The sequence below is a fragment of the Pseudonaja textilis genome, chromosome 2, assembly GCF_049901715.1.
Source record: "Pseudonaja textilis isolate UNSWEBS1 chromosome 2, rPseTex1.2, whole genome shotgun sequence".
NCBI classification, from domain to species: domain Eukaryota; kingdom Metazoa; phylum Chordata; class Lepidosauria; order Squamata; family Elapidae; genus Pseudonaja; species Pseudonaja textilis.
In genome coordinates, this window is record NC_141991.1 from 5,228,883 (window position 1) to 5,251,046 (window position 22,164).

Here is a 22,164-nt window from a genome sequence, read left to right on the forward strand (position 1 = left end):
ATTCTGACGGCATCAAGAATAATATACACACAATGTTGGAAACAAAATAACATGCTTACTGAGGAATTAATAATTCCAAAAAAATTCTAGACTGTGCTGAAATGGGACAAATTGACATTAAAGCTAAAAGAGAAAGAAGAGTCGGAGTATTATGAAATTTGGCACAATTGGTATAATTGGTTGAATAATAGAAATAAAGATAAAGGAAATAAGAAAATTACAGATAAAAGTAAATGAATGTATATAAAGATGTATAGATGTAGATACTTAGATGAGATTGATATGTAGAATAATTTGCATAATAATGATGACACAGTACGGTCGAACTCAAGATTAACGTGTGTTAAAGGTGAAAAAGAACAATAAAAATTATTTTCAAAAAAGTTCTGGCCATTGTACCATCCTCACAGTCATGCGATTACCATTTGCAGAGTCAAAAAGAGAACTATGGAAATATCTACAGACCCCTCACATCCTGGACATAAACAGTTCCAACTTCTACACTCAAAATGACACTGTAGGGCGCCGCACACCAGAACAACTAGACACGAGGACAGGTTTTTCACTCTGCTAAACAACTAATCCCCACAACGTTGTCAAACTACTTAGTTAAGGCTGTATTACTCCTATTAGTCACATCTTTCCTATTACCTATCTCCTTATTGTCTTATGACTTTAGCTTTGTTGCTTTAACTTTACGGTTTATATTGCCTTATTAGGTTTCCTAGTGTGATTTATGTTGATTGCTTATTTAGTATCCTATGACTATCGCTAAGTCTTGTATCTTATGATTTATGATGAATGTATTTTTATGACGATTATGATCGTGTTTGATCACTTATAGCTTTTGTGTACACTGAGAGCTTATGCGCCGAAGACAAATTTCTTGTGTGTCCAATCACACTTGTCCAATAAAAAAAATTCTATTCTGTTCTGTTCTTCTTTTTTTAATTTTATCATAGTCCATCTTCAGTTGAACATTGCATTGTCTGGGTACAAATATTCTTGTATATTCTGTTCTGTTCTATTTTCCTACAGGTAAAGTCGATGGAAAAGCTGGCAGGAATTCGTAAATCACAGTCACGATGGCTCTCGCTTACCGACTGCAAGGTATTTGCTTAAAAACAGCAACTGGAATGGCTAGATCTGCTGCGAGTGAGTGCTCATGGTCACATGATTTTCCGCTTTATGACCATGCGGCTTAGTGACGATTTCCCAGTCCTTTGTTAAGACAAGGCTACTTACCTATGCCTTGGTGGCGCAGTGGTTAGAGTGCAGTAATTGCAGGCTACTTCTGCTTACAGCCAGCTGCCTGCAATTTGGCAGATCAAATCCCACCAGGCTCAAGGTTGACCCAGCCTTCCATCCTTCCGAGGTGGGTAATATGAGGACCCAGATTGTTGGGGGCAACAGGCTGACTCTGTAAGCCACTTAGAGAGGGCTGTAAAGTAGGGGTCGCCAACCTTTTGGACCTCAGGGACCACCAAACTCATCATTTTAAATCCCGCAGACTAGACCCTCAGAAAATCCCCCCAAAAGTCTGCAGGAAAATCCCCCACCCCGTTTTCCTACCAATCGATCATTCTTTATTTGGGATCGCAGGATACCGTCTCCAGTTCCATTCTCAAGGGGAGAGGGAGAGAGACTTTTGGCTTCATGCAATGAAAACAGCAGCAGCAGCAGAAGTCTTTCTTTCTTTCCCCCAAACTCTGTCCAGAAATGAGTCTTTGTGAGACTTGTCGTGCCGGCACAGCCTCTTGGAGCAGGAGGCCTTGCAGGGTCCCAAAGACTCATTTCTGGTGGAGTTTGGGGGAGAGAAAAAAAGACTTTTGCTGCTTTCCTTGCCTGCAGCCAAAAGCAGAAGAAGAAAGAAGCAGCCCAGTGGCCAGGGGGAAGTTTCCCCCCACTCCGCTCTTTCGCCCCTCCCCTCACTACCTCATGTTGTTCACAATGCAAGCGACGCAAGCCTTGTGTTCCCGCGGGCCATGTGGGCGGCGCAGCCTTGTGTTCCCGCGCAGCCTGGATTAATTGCTTTGGGGGTGACATTTCTCTGCGGACCACCAAAATTTTCTTGCGGACCATCAGTGATCCCCGGCCCACTGGTTGGCGACCACTGCGTGAAGCACTATAAAGTGGTATATAAATCTAAGTGCTAAATGCTATTGCTATATTTTGACTGGATCTGATTTCAGGGTCCACTAACAGCACCTTCATCCACCACCAGAGGACTCTAGATTCTAGAATCAGTGATCTATCCTCATAGCATTATTTCTAGTATTCCTTTTTACAAAAATTCTGAGTATCTAGGCCTCATGACATTCGATGATGCCAAAGAGGTAGTTCTCGGCTTACAACGGTTCACTTAGTGACTGTTCCAAGTTACTAACAACACTTTAAACAAAAGTGACTTATGACCATGGTCACGTGATTGACATTCAGGTGCTTGACAACTGATTCACATTTATGACGGTTGCACTGTCCTGGAGTCTTGTGATCCCACTTTTGGGACCTTCCGACGAGCAAAGTCCACGGGGAAACCAGATTTCACTTAACAACTAGGTTACTAATTTTACAACTGCACCAATTCACTTGAGAAATGTGGCAAAAAAAAAAAAGTCACGTCAAATGATGCAAAGCTCACTTAACCAATTTGTCACTTAACAAAAGAAATGTTGGACTCAATTGTTGTTGTAAGTCGAGGACTACCTGTATACCGCTTCATACTGTTTTCCCTCTTTAAGTGGTTTACAGAGTCAGCCTGTTGCCCCCGCAACAATCTGGGTCCTCATTTTACTGACTTTGAAAGGGTGGAAGGCTGAGTCAATCTTGAGCCGGTCAGAATTGAACTGCTGGCAGTGGGCAGAGTCAGCCTGCAGTACTGCTGTCAACTCATAAAACATTCCTAGGCCTGTTTTAATAGTTGCCATTAAAAAGGGGGAGGGAGGGGAAGGAAGGAAATTTGGAAGAGCAGTGCAGCAGTTTGTAAGCGAAAATACATTCCAGCTCTTATCTTTAAAAGACTGCAACTAAACTACCAGAGATTTTGCCTGCAAATATATTTAATTGGAGAGCATGAATGGTGACACCCAGCCCATGAATGTGCTCAATTGAAGAATGTGGTTTATGAAACACCTGGGGGGGGCAGGGAGTGGGGAAACAGGGTCACAGGGGACTGTAAATTACATATGCCATGGTTGGCTTCATACAGGGCAGTGCCAGTATGTCGCCGCTAATGAATCCTTTGAAGTTTTTTGAAGTTTGGCTCGAGAATCATAATTTAATTAGGGCGATTGCTGGAATCCTGACAACTGCATTCTCTACCACTGCACCATCACGGCTCAACACCGTATCCTATGCATTTCTTTATCTAAACTATCCTGAAGGTGTTAAGACACGTCTGCCTCCCCCCCTCCCCACCAAAAAGCTGCAAACTTCTGCCAGATTTAGAAGTGAGCTGCCTGGATAGAAATATACAACCAAGATCCAGTGGTTGCCTTTCAGTTCACATCTGCTACACATTAGGATTTCCTTTAAAAAAAGAGCAAGACTACTTTCTTAATTTTTTTTTTTTCTCGAGAGGGGATAACTGGAAACACAAAACCCAGTTTGCAGGGCCACTGTGAGACACAGAGGAATGTTAGGTTGGCAAGGAAATGTTGAGAGAGATTGTCCCGTCACATCTGGAGGGTGGGGAAGTTGCATTTGGCACTACGAGGACTGGGTTGGAGAGATTCAGCAGGGATTTTACAGATTCCATCCGTCCCTAAAATGTAACGCCAAAAAAACTAACTTCTGGCTAGGTTTGCAGAGAACACCATGCTTGGTTCTGTAAACTATTGTCGGATGATCATGCAAGCCCGTAAGCCATAAAACACACTGGCCAGATTCTCACAATCCTTTGCCAATTGTCTCTGGAGGTTCTTAATCCTCCAGGGTCATGGTTGTCCCAAGCGTGCTTTTTCAGAAGGCAAGTTTTTCCTTTGAAGTTTCGCTTCTCATCCAAAGAAGCTTCTTCAGTTCTGACTGAACTGGAGAAGATTTATATTCCTTGCAGGCAGCTGATCATTTGCATTCTTTTTCAGAGAGTTGTTGAGGCCACTTGGAAGTTTATCTGTGCCCTCAAGGTCACCTGGAACAGTGCAAATGGGTGTGGAAGCTTCTTGGGACTACTGAAAGGACTGTTGTAAGCAGGAGGTAGATGTTGTCATATCTACGTTGAGAGGGCTGTTCAATTTTTTTTTTTTTTTTTGGAAAACAATTTTATTGGTATTTTTAAAAACAAACAAAACATAAAAACATCAGCTCTCTTCCGTACATATATACAAACAGTGTGTCGGTTGGTTCATCAGTTTTGTGCATTCATTTCGTAGTCTCAATTACGATTATGTTACATAATAACTCTTATTATCAATCCAAACTTATATGTCCTCATATCATTATTAAAAAATCATTTGACTATAATTTTATTCATTCATACTTTATGAGATAACTATAATTTAGGTAATTTATTCTATAACAAATCATATAATCATACCAAATCTATGTTCAATTTTGACATAGCAATAGGCCTTAGACCTGTGACGGCGAACCTATGGCACGCCTGCCACAAGCGGCACGCAGAGCCATTTGTGCCAGCACGCAAGCTGCAGCAAACTTCCCTCACTGCGCATGCACGCGCCTCACAGCTGATTTTTTCTGCTGGCTTCAGGGCCCATTTCGGCCTCCCATAGACTTGGAAAAACCTCTGCAAGGCTCTTTAGGACGAATTATAGGCCCGCTTTGTCACTTCCTGTAATACCAGAAGTGGCAAAACGGGCCTATAATTCAACCTAAAAAGCCTTGCAGAGGCTTTTTCCAAGCCTCTGGGAGGCTAAAAAAGGCCTCAAATCAGCTGGGAGGCACAGTGCAGGTAAGGGAGTGGCGGGGGGATTGTGCACGCATGCGGAGGGGGCGGGGGACGTGCATTGCATTCTGGGTGCTGGCACACGAGTGCACGCATGCGCATGCAATTTTGGGCACAGGAGCCCCAAAAAGGTTAGCCGCCACTGCCTTAGACTTATATACCGCTTCCCGGTGCTTTGCAGCCCTCTCTAAACAGTTTACGGAGTCAATCTATTGCCCCCAACAATCTGGGTCCTCGTTTTACCGACCTCAGAAGGATGAAAGACTGAGTCAACCTTGAGCTCTGGTGAGATTCAAACTGCCCAATCTGAGGCAGCCAGCAGTCAGCAGAAGTAGCCTGCCATACTGCATTCTAACCACTGCGCCACTACAGCTCTAGATGGCCTCTTTGAGCCCTCTTTCAAACCATGCTTTCAAACCTCTTCAAGCAAAAGAAAGTCCAGCTGCCTGTTGAAAAAGCACCTTTGGGAAGTTTACGTGTATAAGTAATCCTTGACTTACAGTCATTCTGTCAACATTCCAGAAAAACCCAGCTCCAATTAAAAACTAACTCCGAGGCAGGCATTTCCTCAAAGTTTCCTTTTATTAGAGTAGTTTATATTGGCACACCTTGGAAAACCCGAATCTGAAAGTTCCGGGTTTCAATTAGAAAAAAAAATTACAAATCCACCCCCGCGCCCCTCATTGCACCACACGCCCCAGTCGCCATTCACCCCAACTTGAGACATCCCCTCGACCAGGGGTCCCCAACCACCAGTCCGCGGACCGGACCGGTCCGTGGATCATTGGGACTGGGCTGCCTACTTTGCTTCAGCGCCATCTTGTTCCGACACATCTCACCGACACGCGGATACAGGCTACTCAGGTGAGCGGCAGGAAAAGGGAGCTGGGCAGCCACGGACCAGCCGTCTCTCTGTCTGACGGCCTCGGCCGAATCTCTGCCTCCCAGCGCGCTTGGTCCTCTGCCCGCAGGCTTCCCCAGCCCCTTGCCAAGCGGGTTTTCCACCCCAGCCCAGCAGGGCCCTCGCTGCCTTCCCCTCGCCTGGCTGGCCAGGCTCCTTGGGCAACCCGGCTGCCTCGTGCTGAGAAGCGTGCTGCCAGGCAGGGGCCACACAGCGCAGGGCAACACGCCACCGCCCGGCCCTGGCAAGGGAAAGCAGCAGGTGCTCCCCGGGCGGCGGCTGCCTCTCCGTCTGACGGCCTCGGCCGAATCTCTGCCTCCCAGTGCGCTTGGATCCCACTAGAATGGGTGAAGACAAAATATTTGGGCTGTAGATATTTTGGAAGAAGGGGAATGTGTGGGGATGAGTGGGAAAGTGTAGCTATCTGTTTAACATTTTTAAAGTGAAGAGCAGTGTTTCTCAATTTTAAGAAGTCCAGAATGCTGTCTGGGTAATTTTGGGAGTTGAAGTCCACATAATCTTAAAATTGCTGGAGTTGAAAACACTGGATAGGCAAAGGGTTTCTTTGCACTTACATATGTTTAGTGCAATCCCTACTATATATATATGACAAATTTTTAAACTTGGACTCTCTGAATTCCCCACACACCTTACAATTGTTGAGATTGTGGAAAGCTGAAGACCATATGGGAGATCAAACCCATCCTAAATGTAAAATCTGAGTTGCAGATTACTACCTTACAAAACGCTTTTGGAGAAAACATATATGTTGCCAAACATATATTTTTGTTTGATCATGATCAACGGAATCATGATGACTTTATTGGAATCTAGTCTTGCATTTATACACATTTTTAGTAATCCTCCAACATTGGTTAGTTTTGGTGAGTTGATAGTGTAATAGTAAATAAAATAAAAAATATAAATAAATAAATAAATAAATAAATAAATAAATAAATAAATAAATAAAAAACCCTAACCGGTCCTTGAAAAAGTGTTTCTGCGTGAAACTGGTCCCTGGTACAAAAAAGGTTGGGGACCACTGCCCTCGACTGCTCCTCAGCCAGATGCAAGAATAGCATGACCTTGACTTTAAAGAAAAATGCTATTATTGTTCGGACCAAGGATTCCGAGACCGTCATTACGCACACGCTTATTTTAAAAACAAGTCTTGCTTTATTGCAACGCTGGGAATGATTTTCAATCCCAGCCGGTAATGAATCTCAAACAGTCCCTCGAGATAAGCACCCACCTTTCTTTGCTGTGAAGTGCTGCCAATAACGGAAGTGTCAAATAAACTAGGACGAAAACCAACCGAAGGACGAAGAGCTTCAAGAATGAGTCTGAACCAAATGACTTTGCTTCCTGCAAAGCTTTTATCATCTTTGCCTGTCCTTTATCCCTTCTGGGAGGGGCGATCACCTCCAAGCCTTACTCTCGAATCGCCCCTTCTGCTTCAGCTTGCTCTCGCCTTCCAGCAGCTCTGCGCATACGCACACTGGGAACAGGCTCCCCTTGGTCCTCTGCCTCACTGCTGCCAGACTCTGAAGGCTCCGGAGGCAGCAACCCACTCCCAGATGGTCCTGGCCCCATCCCTGCATCGGATGCAGGACCCTTGTCCGAGTCCTCTCCAGACTCCCTGACTGATCCCCGTTCTTCCCCACTGTCCCGATTCCGCTGCCGTCTACACAAGCTATTGGCGAACCACAACAATTATGTCTAACCACATACGCTCCATGAATTCCCCTCTCCCAACTTCCCATGCTCAAGAATGTGGCGGCGTGGAAGCTTCTGGTGTTATTATGGCTTCCAAAGCTGACACATTTGTTTAATGGCCGTTCAACCTTACAACGGCACTGAAAAAAAAGTGACTAATGAACAGTGCTCACACTTATGACCTTTGCAGCATCTTCCAGTCATATGAGCAAACTTTGGGTGTCAGGCATGTATGGTTACAGCCTCCTTTGGGGGTCACAGGATCGCCATTTGCAACCATCTAACAAGCAAAGTGTCAGGATTCCGGCAGTTACCCCAATTAAATCATGAGTCTCGAGCCACACCCCCAAAATATTTTATGAGTTGACACAAAGTGCATGAGGGAAGCAGGACTCGCTTAACAACTGCATACTTCACTTAACAAATGTAATGATTCACTTAACAACCATGGCAAAAAAGGTTGTGATATTTGAACATGACTCAGTTACTCTAACAATGTGTTTGTCTAGTAATAGAAAAATTGTTTAGCAATGGGAAATACTGTATTTATAGTGCACGAGTCAAAAAGAGGGCTGTGAAAATATTTACGGACCCCTCACATCCCGGACATAAACTGTTTCAACTCCTTCCCTCAAAACGACGCTATAGAGCACTGCACACCAGAACAACTAGACACAAGGACAGTTTTTTCCTGAATGCCATCACTCTGCTAAACAAATAATTCCCTCAACACTGTCCAACTATTTACAAAGTCTACACTACTATTACTATTAATCTTCTCATCACTCCTTATCACCCATCCCCTCCCACTTGTGACTGTATGACTAACTTTGTCGCTTGTATCCTTATGATTTATATGGACTGTTTTCTAGTATGATTTGATTGCTTATTTGTACCCTATGACTATCATTAAGTGTTGTACCTGATGATTCTTGATTCTTGATGAATGTACCTTTTCTTTTATGTACACTGAGAGCATTTGCACCAAGACAAATTCCTTGTGTGTCCAATCACACTTGGCCAATAAAGAATTCTATTCTATTCCGTTCTGTTCTGCTCTGTTCTATTCCCATTCTATTCTATTCTATTCTATTCTAAAATTTGGCTTCTCATCATTCCTTATCACCCATCCCCTCCCATTTATGACTGTATGACTGTAACTTTGCCACTTGTATCCTAATGATTTATTTGGACTGTTTCCTAATATGATTTGATTGCTTATTGTACCCTATCATTAAGTGTTGTACCTGATGATTCTTAACTCTTGACACATGTATCTTTTCTTTTATGTATACTGAGAGCATTTGCACCAAGACAAATTCCTTGTGTGTCCAATTACACTTGGCCAATAAAAAGAACTCTATTCTGTTCTGTTCTGTTCTGTTCTATTCTTATGATTCTTGACTCTTGAAGAATGTATCTTTTCTTTTATGTACACTGAGTCCATTTGCACCAAGACAAATTCCTTGTGTGTCCAATCACACTTGGCCCATAAAAGAATTCTATTCTATTCTAAAATTTGGCTTCAAGTTACAGTCGTAAGTCAAGGGCTGCCTGTAAACCCAATCCCCCACGTCATAACATAACTCCAGAAATGAAAACTGACCTGCCATTTCCTGGTTTCGTCCTCCTGCTGGTTCAACAGGAAGTCATCCATCAGAGTCACCGCCTGGGAACAGGTGTCTGCTCCTTGTGCTCGGATCCAGCTCTGGAGGTCCGATGGGAGGCTGACCAGGAACTGCTCCAGGATCAGCAGCTCCAGGATCTGCTCCTTGGTGCGTCTCTCCGGCTTCAACCACTGGTGGCAAAGCTCCTGGAGTTGGCTGTGGATCCTCCGGGGATCTTCCGCCTCCCGGCAGCAGAACTGCCTGAAGTACTGGCGTTGCGCCTCCATCTTGATGGCTTCCTCTCTCAAGATGGCGGCCTTCACTTTGGTGTAGTCTTCCCGGTCTCTGGGTTCCAAGCTTTGGAAAGCTTCCTCAGCTTCTCCGCTCAAAGCAGGGAGGAGACGGGCTGCCCACTCTCCTCTGGGCCAATGGCAGGCTTGGGCCACCTGCTCAAAGGAAGCCAAGAAGGCCTTGGGGTCTTCCCAGGGGGAGGCCTCGGATGGAGTAAGATTTCCTGCCCCGGGTTGACTGGGCTGAAGGGTCCTGAGGAACTCTTGCCACTGGGTTTCCCAGCGCTGTTGCATTGTCTTGCAAGTCTCCCTTTGGCCCTCTTGGGATCCGGGCCCTTGTAAACTGTCTGCCGTATAGTCCAGCCGAACAGCACAGCTCAAATTTTTGACATCTTCTGGTCTTTCGTGACGGGACCTGGTGGCACCTTGCCTTCCTTGTTTCATCTCTTTTTCTGCTTTGTCAAGCCTGGCCAACCAAATTTAAGCCACAGGTCTTCTGGAAAACAAGATGGTAGGCAGAGGGGCTCACTTCTGAACCTCCGCTGGTGCTGGAGATCTAGCTAGCCCTAGGGGTAATCCTGGACTTTCGACCACAATTAAATTATGGTTTATACATGGCTGATACTAAGCCTGGTTGATACGGCCACAGTGGCCAGAGACACACCGTATCTTATGGTAACCTATATCATCATCGTTTTAATTATTGTCTCTCCACAACAGAATGAAGGCCTCTTCTACATGTTTCCAATCTATACGTTCCTGAGCTTTCTTTTGCTAATTGGGCCTGAAATACTTGCTATATACAACCCATTATGGTTTGGTACCAAAGTTCACTTCAAACAGCTAAGATGCAACACCATCTGGCTTTGGCTTTGCCATCACAGTCTGCAAATGGTTGGCTGAAAGGTTTGCAACACATTCATCAAATCCTGACAGGGCTGTCCTCCTTTTCTTTCGTTCCTTCCTTCCTTCGTTCCCCACTTCCTCTCTCCTCTTCTTTTCCTCCTTTCCTCTATTCCTTCCTTCCTCTCCCTCCATCCTCTCCTTTTCTTCCTTTCCTTCATCTCTCTCTCTCTCTCTCTCATATATATTTTTTCTGAGGTTCTCGCGGGTATTTGTATGTGGATCTTTGGTTATTCGGGTTTTCTCCCGCGTAAGATTGGAAGTATCTAGACAACGTTTCGATGAATCACTCTGAGAAGCACAGAGCCGAAGACACAAGCCTGAAGATGATGAATGAGACTTCATCGAAACGTTGCCTAGATACTTCCAATCTTACGCAGGAGAAAACCCGAATAACCAAAGATCCACATACATACATACATACATACATACATACACATACATACATACATATACATATACATATATACATACATATATATACATACATACATACATACATATACATACACACACACACACACACACACACACACACACACACACATAGGTCTAGGTGTGTTCAGGTCTTTTCCCGTGTAAGATTAAGAGTATCTTGGCAACGTTTCGGCGAGGTCCCACTCGCCATCCTCAAACTGGTGCTTTCGGCTTTGTGCCAGTGCAAGCAGTGTGTGATCGGAGCTGCCGTCTCACTATAAATACTGGTGGTGGGGGCTGGTGTGCTGGGCTGGTTGGCCGCGCTGCTGCCTCTTGATTGGTTGATGGAGTTGATGTTGGTATAATGGGCTGTGTGATGGCCTTGTGAGTTTTGTTGTGGAGATATCCTGGATCTTGTGTTGTAATCTCCTGGGTTGTTTGTTTTGTAGTGATGTTTTTTCCATTAGCCATTTTTCATTAACAAATGAGTCCCAGCCACGAAAACCAACATCAGACCCGAAACAACACGGGACACCACCATCAATACCCCTTATCAGACGCAGGCCCAAGCCCATCCTATAAATGAAGGACAACCACCATCCAGAAAACAGACTACAGCTGCTTCGCCAGCTGTTGCACCCCCCGACCCCAAAACCAAACAAGCTGACACACGCCAAGAACACAGACCCAGACCCCAAACTCGAAGCCAGACTAAAACCCAGAATGCTAGATCACAGCCACCCGCTCAGAACATCACATCAGAAAACTCAGGAAATTACACCACAAGAACTCAAGAAGTTGCAACACAGCAAATTACCCAGGATATCACAGCACAAGACCAAGGATACCACAGCAATAAATCTCACAAGGTCATCACACAACCCATTACCCAAGCCGTTACTACACAGGAGGCTAATGGAAAAGAGATCAAAACACAAACGACCAAGGAGATTACAACGCAGGACCCAGGATACCACAACAAAAGAACTCGCAAGCCCATCACACAACCCATTACCCAAGCCGTTAAAACATGAGAGGCTAATGGAAAAAAGATCACTACAAAACAAACAACCCAGGATATTACAGCACAAGATCCAGGATATCTCCACAACAAAACTCACAAGGCCATCACACAGCCCATTATACCAACATCAACTCCATCAACCAATCAAGGCAGCAGTGCAGCCAACCAGCCCAGCACACCAGCCCCCCCCCACCAGTGAATATAGAGAGGCGGCAACTCCAATCACACACTGCTTGCACTGGCACGAAGCCAAAAGCACCAGCCTGAGGATGGCGAGTGGGACCTCGCTGAAACGTCGCCAAGATACTCTCAATCTTACACAGGAAAAGACCCGAACACACCTAGACCTACATTTATATTATATATTATATTATATTATATTATATTATATTATATTATATTATATTATATTATATTATATTATATTATATTATATTATATTATATTATATTTTATATATGTATTTGTTTTCTGAGGTTTTTGCGGGTATTTGTATGTGGATCTTTGGTTATTCGGGTTTTCTCCCACGTAAAATTGGAAGTATCTTGGCGAAGTTTCGATGAAATCTCATTTGTCATCTTCAGGCTTGTGTCTTCAGCTTTGTGTTTCATCGAAACGTCACCAAGATACTTCCAACTTTACGTGGGAGAAAACCCAAATAATCAAAGATCCATATATATATATATATATATATATATATATATATATATATATATATATGGATCTTTGGTTGTTCGGTTTTCTCCGCGTAAAGTCAGAATATCTGAGCAGCGTTCGATGAGTTATTGCCTAGGTACTTGAATCTTACGCGGGAGAAAACCGAACAACCAAAGATCCACATACAAATACCCATGAGAACCTCAGAAAACAAATATATATATATATATATATATATATATATATATATATATATATATATATATATATATATATATATATATATATATATATATATATATATATATGTAGATCTTTGGTTGTTCGGGTTTTCTCCCGCGTAAGATTTGAAGTATCTAGGCAACGTTTCGATGAAGTCTCATTCATCATCTTCAGGCTTCTGTCTCCAGCTCTGTGCTTCTCAGAGTAATGGAGATTGCAGCTGCTTCCTCCTTTTAACTGCCAGTGGGGGTGGAACTTGATTGGGTGGGGCTTGGCTGTGTTCTGATTGGGTGGGGGTGTGTTCTCATTGGTAGGGGGTTTGGCTGTGTTCTGATTGGTTGGGGGTTAGCCGTGTTCTGATTGGTTGGAGGCGTGTTCTGTTCAGGAGGGGGCTTGGTTGTGCTCAGGTTAGTTTTAGTTGCTGGGGATTTGAGCTAGAGAGTTGTGATCTTGCTGTTTGGCTTCTAGTTCGTGGTCCTGCTGCATCTTCATAGTGGGTGTTGGTTTGCTTCATGTATGGCTCAGAGGGGTTTGAAGTGGGTAGTGATGCAGCTGCAGTGCAGCTTCTGGTCCATGGTCGTTTCTCATTTTCTGAATGGGTGGGAGTCTGTTTTCTACATGGAAGTGTGGTGGTGGCATCTTGTGTGGCTCTCATGGGTGTGGGTCCAGTGTCTTTCTTCATGTTAGGTACTCGTCTGTTCATGAGGCGGGTTTCCAAATGGCTGGAAGGCGGGAGGTGTCATCTCGTTTGTTCATGCTGTGTGGGCGTTTTTCTATCTCTATGGCTTCTCTGATTATTCTGCTGTTGAAGTGTTCGGTTTTGGCGATAGTTCTGGTATTTTTAAAATCAATTTCATGTCCTGTGGCTTTGAGGTGTTGGACCAGGGAAGAGGTCGTTTCTTCTTTTTGATTGAGTTCTTATGTTCTTCAATGCGTGCGCTTATTCTTCTGTTAGTTTGTCCAATGTATGTGTTAGGGCAGGCTGTGCAGGGGATTTCGTATACTCCTTGGTTTTCTAATTCGATTTTGTCTTTGGGGTTTCTTAGGATGGTGGATATTTTTTTGTTTGTGCAGAATGCTGTTTTGATGTTGTGTTTTTGGAGGATCTTGCTAATTTTGTCTGTAGTGCCTTTTATATATGGGAGGAGGGCTTTCCGTTTTCTTGTTCTCTGTCTTGGATTTTGGTTGGGGCTTCTTTTTGGATTAGGTGGGTAATCTTCTTTCTTTGGAATCCATTGGCTGTGAGTACGTTGGTGAGAGTGTGTAGTTCGGTTTTTGGTGTTGTTCATCGGCTAAGCATTTTGTTCTGGAGATGAGTGTCTTGGCTACTGGAATTGATCTGTGCTGGGTGGTGGTGTGAGAGTGCATGTAGATAGCGGTTAGTATGTGTTTTCTTCTGGTAGATGGTGTGTCCTAGGGAGCCAAATACAACCCCCAAGCACATCCTAGATCTAACCAACCACTGCCTATCAATACTTACTTCACCTACAATGGACAAAAATACAAACAAATAGAAGGAGCACCTATGGGATCACCCCTCTCACCTGTCATCGCAAACCTCTACATGGAACACTTTGAAACACAAGCTCTAGAAAATACGACCACAAACCCAAACTCTGGCTCAGATACGTAGATGACACCTTCATAATCTGGCCACACGGGAAAGAAAAACTGAACAACTTCCTCACATACCTCAACAGTCTACACCCCAAAATACAATTCACCATGGAAACAGAAGCCAACAATCAACTTCCCTTCCTAGATGTCTTGGTATACAAAGATCCGATGGCTCCCTAGGACACACCATCTACCAGAAGAAAACACATACTAACCGCTATCTACATGCACTCTCACACCACCACCCAGCACAGATCAATTCCGTAGCCAAGACACTCATCTCCAGAACAAAATGCTTAGCCGATGAACAACAACCAAAAAAGAACTACACACTCTCACCAGCGTACTCACAGCCAATGGATTCCAAAGAAAGAAGATTACCCACCTAATCCAAAAGAAGCCCCAACCAAAATCCAAGACAGAGAACAAGAAAACGGAAAAGCCCTCCTCCCATATATAAAAGGCACTACAGACAAAATTAGCAAGATCCTCCAAAAACACAACATCAAAACAGCATTCTGCACAAACAAAAAAATATCCACCATCCTAAGAAACCCCAAAGACAAAATCGAATTAGAAAACCAAGGGTATACTGAAATCCCCTGCACAGCCTGCCCTAACACATACATTGGACAAACTAACAGAAGAATAAGCGCACGCATTGAAGAACATAAGAACTCAATCAAAAAAGAAGAAAGCGACCTCTTCCTGGTCCAACACCTCAAAGCCACAGGACATGAAATTGATTTTAAAAATACCAGAACTATCGCCAAAACCGAACACTTCAACAGCAGAATAATCAGAGAAGCCATAGAGATGAAAAACGCCCACACAGCATGAACAAGCGAGATGACACCTCCCGCCTTCCAGCCATTTGGAAACCCGCCCTCATGAACAGGCAGTACCTAACATGAAGAAGGACACTGGACCCACACCCATGAGAGCCACACAAGATGCCACCACCACACTTCCATGTAGAAAACAGACTCCCACCCATTCAGAAAATGAGAAGCGACCATGGACCAGAAGCTGCACTGCAGCTGCATCACTACCACTTCAAACCCCTCTGAGCCATACATGAAGCAAACCAACACCCACTATGAAGATGCAGCAGGACCACGAACTAGAAGCCAAACAGCAAGATCACAACTCTCCAGCTCAAATCCCCAGCAACTAAAACTAACCTGAGCACAACCAAGCCCCCTCCTGAACAGAACACGCCTCCAACCAATCAGAACACGGCTAACCCCCAACCAATCAGAACACAGCCAAACCCCCTACCAATGAGACACACCCCCACCCAATCAGAACACAGCCAAGCCCCCACCCAATCAAGTTCCACCCCCACTGGCAGTTAAAGGAGGAAGCAGCTGCAATCTCCATTACTCTGAGAAGCACAGAGCTGGAGACAGAAGCCTGAAGATGATGAATGAGACTTCATCGAAGCGTTGCCTAGATACTTCAAATCTTACGCGGGAGAAAACCGAACAACCAAAGATCTACATATAAATACCCGCGAGAACCTCAGAAAACAAATATTGCACCTCTACGGGAGGAAACCCACCATCTGACCAGGACTTATGAAAAACTTGAAGTCCAAGAGCCTCCATTTTATGTGACCTTGCATTCCTATGCAACTGCGAGATCAAAATTTAATTCCCACAAGCTTCCAATTGAAATTCCACACCAACAGGCAGCCACCAAACGCATCCTTAAAAGAACAGAACTGGCCCTAATTAGAAATGAACTTCACACAAAAAGGTTTCTCCTAGACCAAATCAACAAAGATCTCCTCACACTCCACCTCAAACTCAGCAACAAGATTCACCCTCTACTTTGGGACAAATCCAAACAACTCGCTGTCTGGAGAGCGAAACACAGACCATCCTCAAGACAGACACACAGACCAACAAACTCAGGAAACTACAACAATGCCAGAAACCAACTCTTCCCCCCACAGCCACACATGAAACAAACAGTGCACAACATCTCAGACAAGATCCTCACTGAAGCTGAAACCAAGATCCTCTCAAAAGTTCAACTTTGCTGTCGCTCCCAAACACATCCCCACAGAAACCATCATATGTGGAGTTGAAACCAGCCTGACCAAAACCAACCCTGATGATGCTAACAAAATCAGACTCGAAATCACCAACATCCTCTGCACTAGCAAACCACCCAAAAGCAACTTATCCAAGAAGAACAAACTGCACTACTTAACCTGAAAGAAGACACCAGCATAATAATCCTACCAGCAGACAAGGGCAATGCGACAGTGGTAATGAACACATCTGACTACCAAACCAAGCTAACCAACCTACTCCAAGACCCCACATATAAACCCTAAAGACAGACCCCACCACCTACCTAGAAAAAACTACCAAATCCAAAATAAAAGCCTCCCCCATCAGTGAAGAAATCCAGCAAGGAATCATACCCAGAGAAAAATCATCCAGATGCCCCAAGCTTTATGGTCTCCCAAAATACACAAAGAAGGAACCCCCTCAGACCAATAGTCAGCTCCATAGGCTCACCTCTACAAAACCTGGCCAAATTTCTTGCCAAACAACTACAACCCTATGCAGAATCCATCAACTCACACGTAAGAAACTCATTCCAGTTCATCGAGATCATAAAGAAACAAAACTTACAACCTAGCGACCTACTAGTAAGCTTCGATGTCACATCCCTCTTCACCCAAGTGCCAATAAAAAGAAGCCTTGACAGCCATCCAAAACAAATACAACCCCCAAGCACATCCTAGATCTAACCAACCACTGCCTATCCAATACTTACTTCACCTACAATGGACAAAAATACAAACAAATAGAAGGAGCACCTATGGGATCACCCCTCTCACCTGTCATCGCAAACCTCTACATGGAACACTTTGAAACACAAGCTCTAGAAAAATACGACCACAAACCCAAACTCTGGCTCAGATACGTAGATGACACCTTCATAATCTGGCCACACGGGAAAGAAAAACTGAACAACTTCCTCACATACCTCAACAGTCTACACCCCAAAATACAATTCACCATGGAAACAGAAGCCAACAATCAACTTCCCTTCCTAGATGTCTTGGTATACAAAGATCCGATGGCTCCCTAGGACACACCATCTACCAGAAGAAAACACATACTAACCGCTATCTACATGCACTCTCACACCACCACCCAGCACAGATCAATTCCGTAGCCAAGACACTCATCTCCAGAACAAAATGCTTAGCCGATGAACAACACCAAAAACCGAACTACACACTCTCACCAACGTACTCACAGCCAATGGATTCCAAAGAAAGAAGATTACCCACCTAATCCAAAAGAAGCCCCAACCAAAATCCAAGACAGAGAACAAGAAAAGCGGAAAAGCCCTCCTCCCATATATAAAAGGCACTACAGACAAAATTAGCAAGATCCTCCAAAAACACAACATCAAAACAGCATTCTGCACAAACAAAAAAATATCCACCATCCTAAGAAACCCCAAAGACAAAATCGAATTAGAAAACCAAGGAGTATCGAAATCCCCTGCACAGCCTGCCCTAACACATACATTGGACAAACTAACAGAAGAATAAGCGCACGCATTGAAGAACATAAGAACTCAATCAAAAAGAAGAAAGCGACCTCTTCCTGGTCCAACACCTCAAAGCCACAGGACATGAAATTGATTTTAAAAATACCAGAACTATCGCCAAAACCGAACACTTCAACAGCAGAATAATCAGAGAAGCCATAGAGATAGAAAAACGCCCACACAGCATGAACAAACGAGATGACACCTCCGCCTTCCAGCCATTTGGAAACCCGCCCTCATGAACAGACGAGTACCTAACATGAAGAAAGACACTGGACCCACACCCATGAGAGCCACACAAGATGCCACCACCACACTTCCATGTAGAAAACAGACTCCCACCCATTCAGAAAATGAGAAAGCGACCATGGACCAGAAGCTGCACTGCAGCTGCATCTACCCACTTCAAACCCCTCTGAGCCATACATGAAGCAAACCAACACCCACTATGAAGATGCAGCAGGACCACGAACTAGAAGCCAAACAGCAAGATCACAACTCTCTAGCTCAAATCCCCAGCAACTAAAACTAACCTGAGCACAACCAAGCCCCTCCTGAACAGAACACGCCTCCAACCAATCAGAACACGGCTAACCCCCAACCAATCAGAACACAGCCAAACCCCTACCAATGAGAACACACCCCACCCAATCAGAACACAGCCAAGCCCCCACCCAATCAAGTTCCACCCCCACTGGCAGTTAAAAGGAGGAAGCAGCTGCAATCTCCATTACTCTGAGAAGCACAGAGCTGGAGACAGAAGCCTGAAGATGATGAATGAGACTTCATCGAAACGTTGCCTAGATACTTCAAATCTTACGCGGGAGAAAACCGAACAACCAAAGATCTACATATAAATACCCATGAGAACCTCAGAAAACAAATATATATATATATATATATATATATAAAATTTACGCATATGCATATACACATGCATATACACATATACATGTATGGTATTCAGCTTTGTTCGGGTATTTCTCCACGTCATTATAGTTGTGCTTTTAAAGTTGTAGCAGAATCTCGTCTGCCATCATCAGGCTTCTTTATCCCAATACAGATTCTGCTGAAACGTTGCTATATAAAATTTATTTTATTCATGGAATTTATATTGCCACCTATTGTCCATGACAACTGGAGGCAGCTTACAGAATTTAAAAAAATATTTAAAATAAAAAACAATTGTGTGCATGTGTGTGTATCCTCTCTGACACACACCTCTCTCTCCTATCTATCTATCTATCTATCTATCTATCTATCTATCTATCTATCTATCTATCTATCTATCTATCTATCTATCTATCTATCTATCTATCTATCTTACTTAATGGCTCCTTCTTCATTCAGATTTTTGGCCAGCCCATCCCGGTGGACTTCGGGCCACCCTCAAAACTGAACCAGGCAGCGAACTCGACAACGCAGCAAAACTGGGCACAAAGTTTGGCAACTGTGGGCGCTGCCCCTCTGCCCCGGGCCGTCCTCCTCCGTTGCGCCCACCCCGTCCGCGGCAGCGTCCGAGAGAGGCGGCCGGTTGACAGGCTCGGGGCCCCCCACGCTCATCGTATCAGCCACGTGAGGAGATTTCCAGCCGCCCCGGAGAGCCCACCGAGCGTACCGGGAGCGCCGGGGGAGGCCGGCGGGCGCGGAGGGGCCTCTCCGTCGGGGAAGGTGGCGGGCGGGACGGGCGCGGCGGCCGGTTCTCTCTCTCTCCCTCTCTCTCTCCCCGCCCCCGCGCGCCCCCGAGCGGGGCGGCTGGACGGAGGTCGCCCGCTCTCTCCGGCGCGCCAGGCCTGGCGTCTCCGTCCGCTCCCTCAGCGCTTCAATGGCGGCGGCGGCGGCGGCGAGGAGACGGTGCGCGGCCGCCCTCTCCTGGCCGGCGGGACGGAGCACGGAGGCCGGCGGGTCGAGGCGGAAGGGAGGCGCGCGCCGGGCTCCTCTCGGGCTTCTGAGAGGGCTTCATGGAGGGACTCCCGCGGAGCTGGGCTGAGCCTCCAGTGCAACTCTGAAGGCATTCAGTCATCCCTCCCTCCCTTTTTTCCTTCCTTCCTTCTTGCTTCTCCTTCCTTTCTTCCCTACCTCCTTCCCTTTCCTTCCTTCTTTCCTGCCTCCTCTCCCACTTTTCCTTCCTTCCTCCCTCCCTCTTTCCTCCCTCCTCCCTCCTTCTTCCCTCCCTCCCTTTCTCCCTCTTTTCCTTCCTTCCTTCCTTCCTTCCTCCTTCCCTTTCCTTCCTTCTTTCCTGCCTCTTCTCCCTCTTTTCCTTCCTTCCTCCCTCCCTCTTTCCTCCCTCCCTCCCTCCTTCTTCCCTCCCTCCCTTCCTTTCTCCCTTCCTTTCTCCCTCTTTTCCTTCCTTCCTTCCTTCCTTCCTTCCTTCCTTCCTTCCCTTCTTTCCTGCCTCTCCCTCTTTTCCTTCCTCTCTCCTTCTTTCCTCCCTCCCTTTTCCCTCCCTCCCTCCCTCCTTCTTCCCTCCCTCCCTTCCTCTTTCCCTTTCCTTCCTTCTTTCCTGCCTCCTCTCCCTCTTTTCCTTCCTTCGTCCCTCCCTCTTTCCTCCTCCTTCTTCCCTCCCTCCCTTTCTCCCTCTTTTCCTTCCTTCCTTCCTTCCTTCCTTCTTTCCTGCCTCTCCCTCTTTCCTTCCTCCCTTTACCCTCCCCTCCCCTCCCTCCTTCTACCCTCCCTCCCTTCCTCTTTCCCTTTCCTTCCTTCTTTCCTGCCTCCTCTCCCTCTTTTCCTTCCTTCCTTCCTCCTTCCCTCTTTTACTTCCTCCCTTCCTTCTTTCCTTCCTTCTTTCCTTCCTTCCTGCCTCCCTTCCTTTTCCTTCCTTTCTCCTGCCTCCCTCTCTCCCTCCTTTTCCAGATTTCATCTCTCTGTTTCCTTCCTTCTTCCTCTCCCCTTTCTTTCCGTTCCTCCCTCCCCTCCTTTTTCCTTCTTTCTTCTCTCCTTTTCCTTCCTCCATCCATCCACCCATTTATCATCTATCCAGTACATTTTATTTATTGGCTCATTCATTCAGATGTATTTTCCTCGCATCTCCAGTGGACTCTGGGCCAGACAAAAACACTAAAAAAGGCATAGAAACAGTAAATATATTAAATAGTTATATTTAACTATAGATTTAGTTACTTGTTTGTGATAAATGCATTTCTTAACTACTAATCGTGAGTATGGCTACTATCAGATAGCATCCCTGCAGAACAGCTTCATTTGCATACAAAACTGCCAGTTGCCTCTGCAGTCCTAGAAATATTTCAAAATAGCTTCTCTACCCAGCAATTTGAGAAAATGTGTAGAATAAGAGAGAGATTTCCTCTTTCGTTGAATCCTTCTTAAATGTAGCACCCACAACCGGACACAATACTTCATCTGCGGTTTGACCAAAATGAAATAAAATGCAACAATTACTTCCCATAACTTAGAAATTGCTTCTGCTGATGGAGCCTAAAGTTAACATTTTCCTGTTGTGTAGCCATCCTACATTGTTGACTTATTTACAGTCAGTGCTATTCTGAGATACATTTCAGAAGTAATATTAGCAAACCATATATTCCCCATTCTTTCATATGCCCATTTCTGTTTCTTAATTAAACTTTCTTAAGGAATAGGCTGATGACTTGTTTAGGAACCAAAATTGAGAAATTACACATTTTGTTCTATGAGTTTTAGCCCATTTCTTTTAACTTACCATAAGTGCTCTGAATTCTTACTTCTACCTTAAGACACCTTCCGACTGTTTTATGTCATCTGCAAATTTGATGAGCATTTCATCCTCTTCTTCATCGAAGTCACGAATTTAAACCAAAATTGAAAATCGTAATCTGCGGGACTGAATCTTTTACCGTCCTAAAAAATTCCATTGAATGAAAAACCATTAATGAGCAGTTAAGTACAAGTTTCAGGTAGAAATTGAAAGCGCCGGTTATTATCTATAAAACCTTATGTGGCATAGTACCAGGTATTTGAAGGATTGTCCTCGCATTGATTCTACCTGTCTATTAGGTGGGGTAAGAGAGGCCACAGTTTGGGTCTCAACTGTCAGCGGAAACAGGAAATGGGCCTTTTCTGTAATTGGGCTGCCCTCTGGAACACTTTCCACTCATCCTAAAAGTGTTTTTTTTTCAAGAGGCAATCTATAGACATTTATGTTCTGACCAAGGCTTCCTGAGACCGTAATTAAGCACACGCTTAGTCCAAACAATGCTTGTTTTATTTCAACGCTGGGAATTATGTTCATTCCCAGCCTGTAATGAGTCCCAAACAATCCCTCGAGATAAGCACCCACCTTTCTCTCCTTTGAATTGCTGCCAACAACTAAAGTGCCAAATTAA

General features: G+C 44.8%; 1 protein-coding gene across 3 annotated transcripts in view; it reads right to left on the reverse strand.

The window, feature by feature from the left end:
- The window catches only part of LOC113450236 (uncharacterized), a 27,474-nt gene extending 7,565 nt beyond the window's left edge, over positions 1-19,909 (reverse strand). Inside the window, exons 1-2 of one of the 3 annotated variants that reach the window (XM_087927952.1) lie at positions 19,461-19,909; positions 9,127-9,913 (exon numbers count right to left, since the gene is read on the reverse strand). In XM_087927952.1, coding sequence (XP_087784078.1) covers positions 9,127-9,861 — 735 coding nt within the window. In that variant the 5' untranslated portion in view covers positions 9,862-9,913; positions 19,461-19,909. The remainder of the gene's footprint in view (positions 1-9,126; positions 9,914-19,460) is intronic. The other 2 variants (XM_087927954.1, XM_087927953.1) reach the window with 2 other exon arrangements.
- Positions 19,910-22,164: the final 2,255 nt, after the last annotated feature.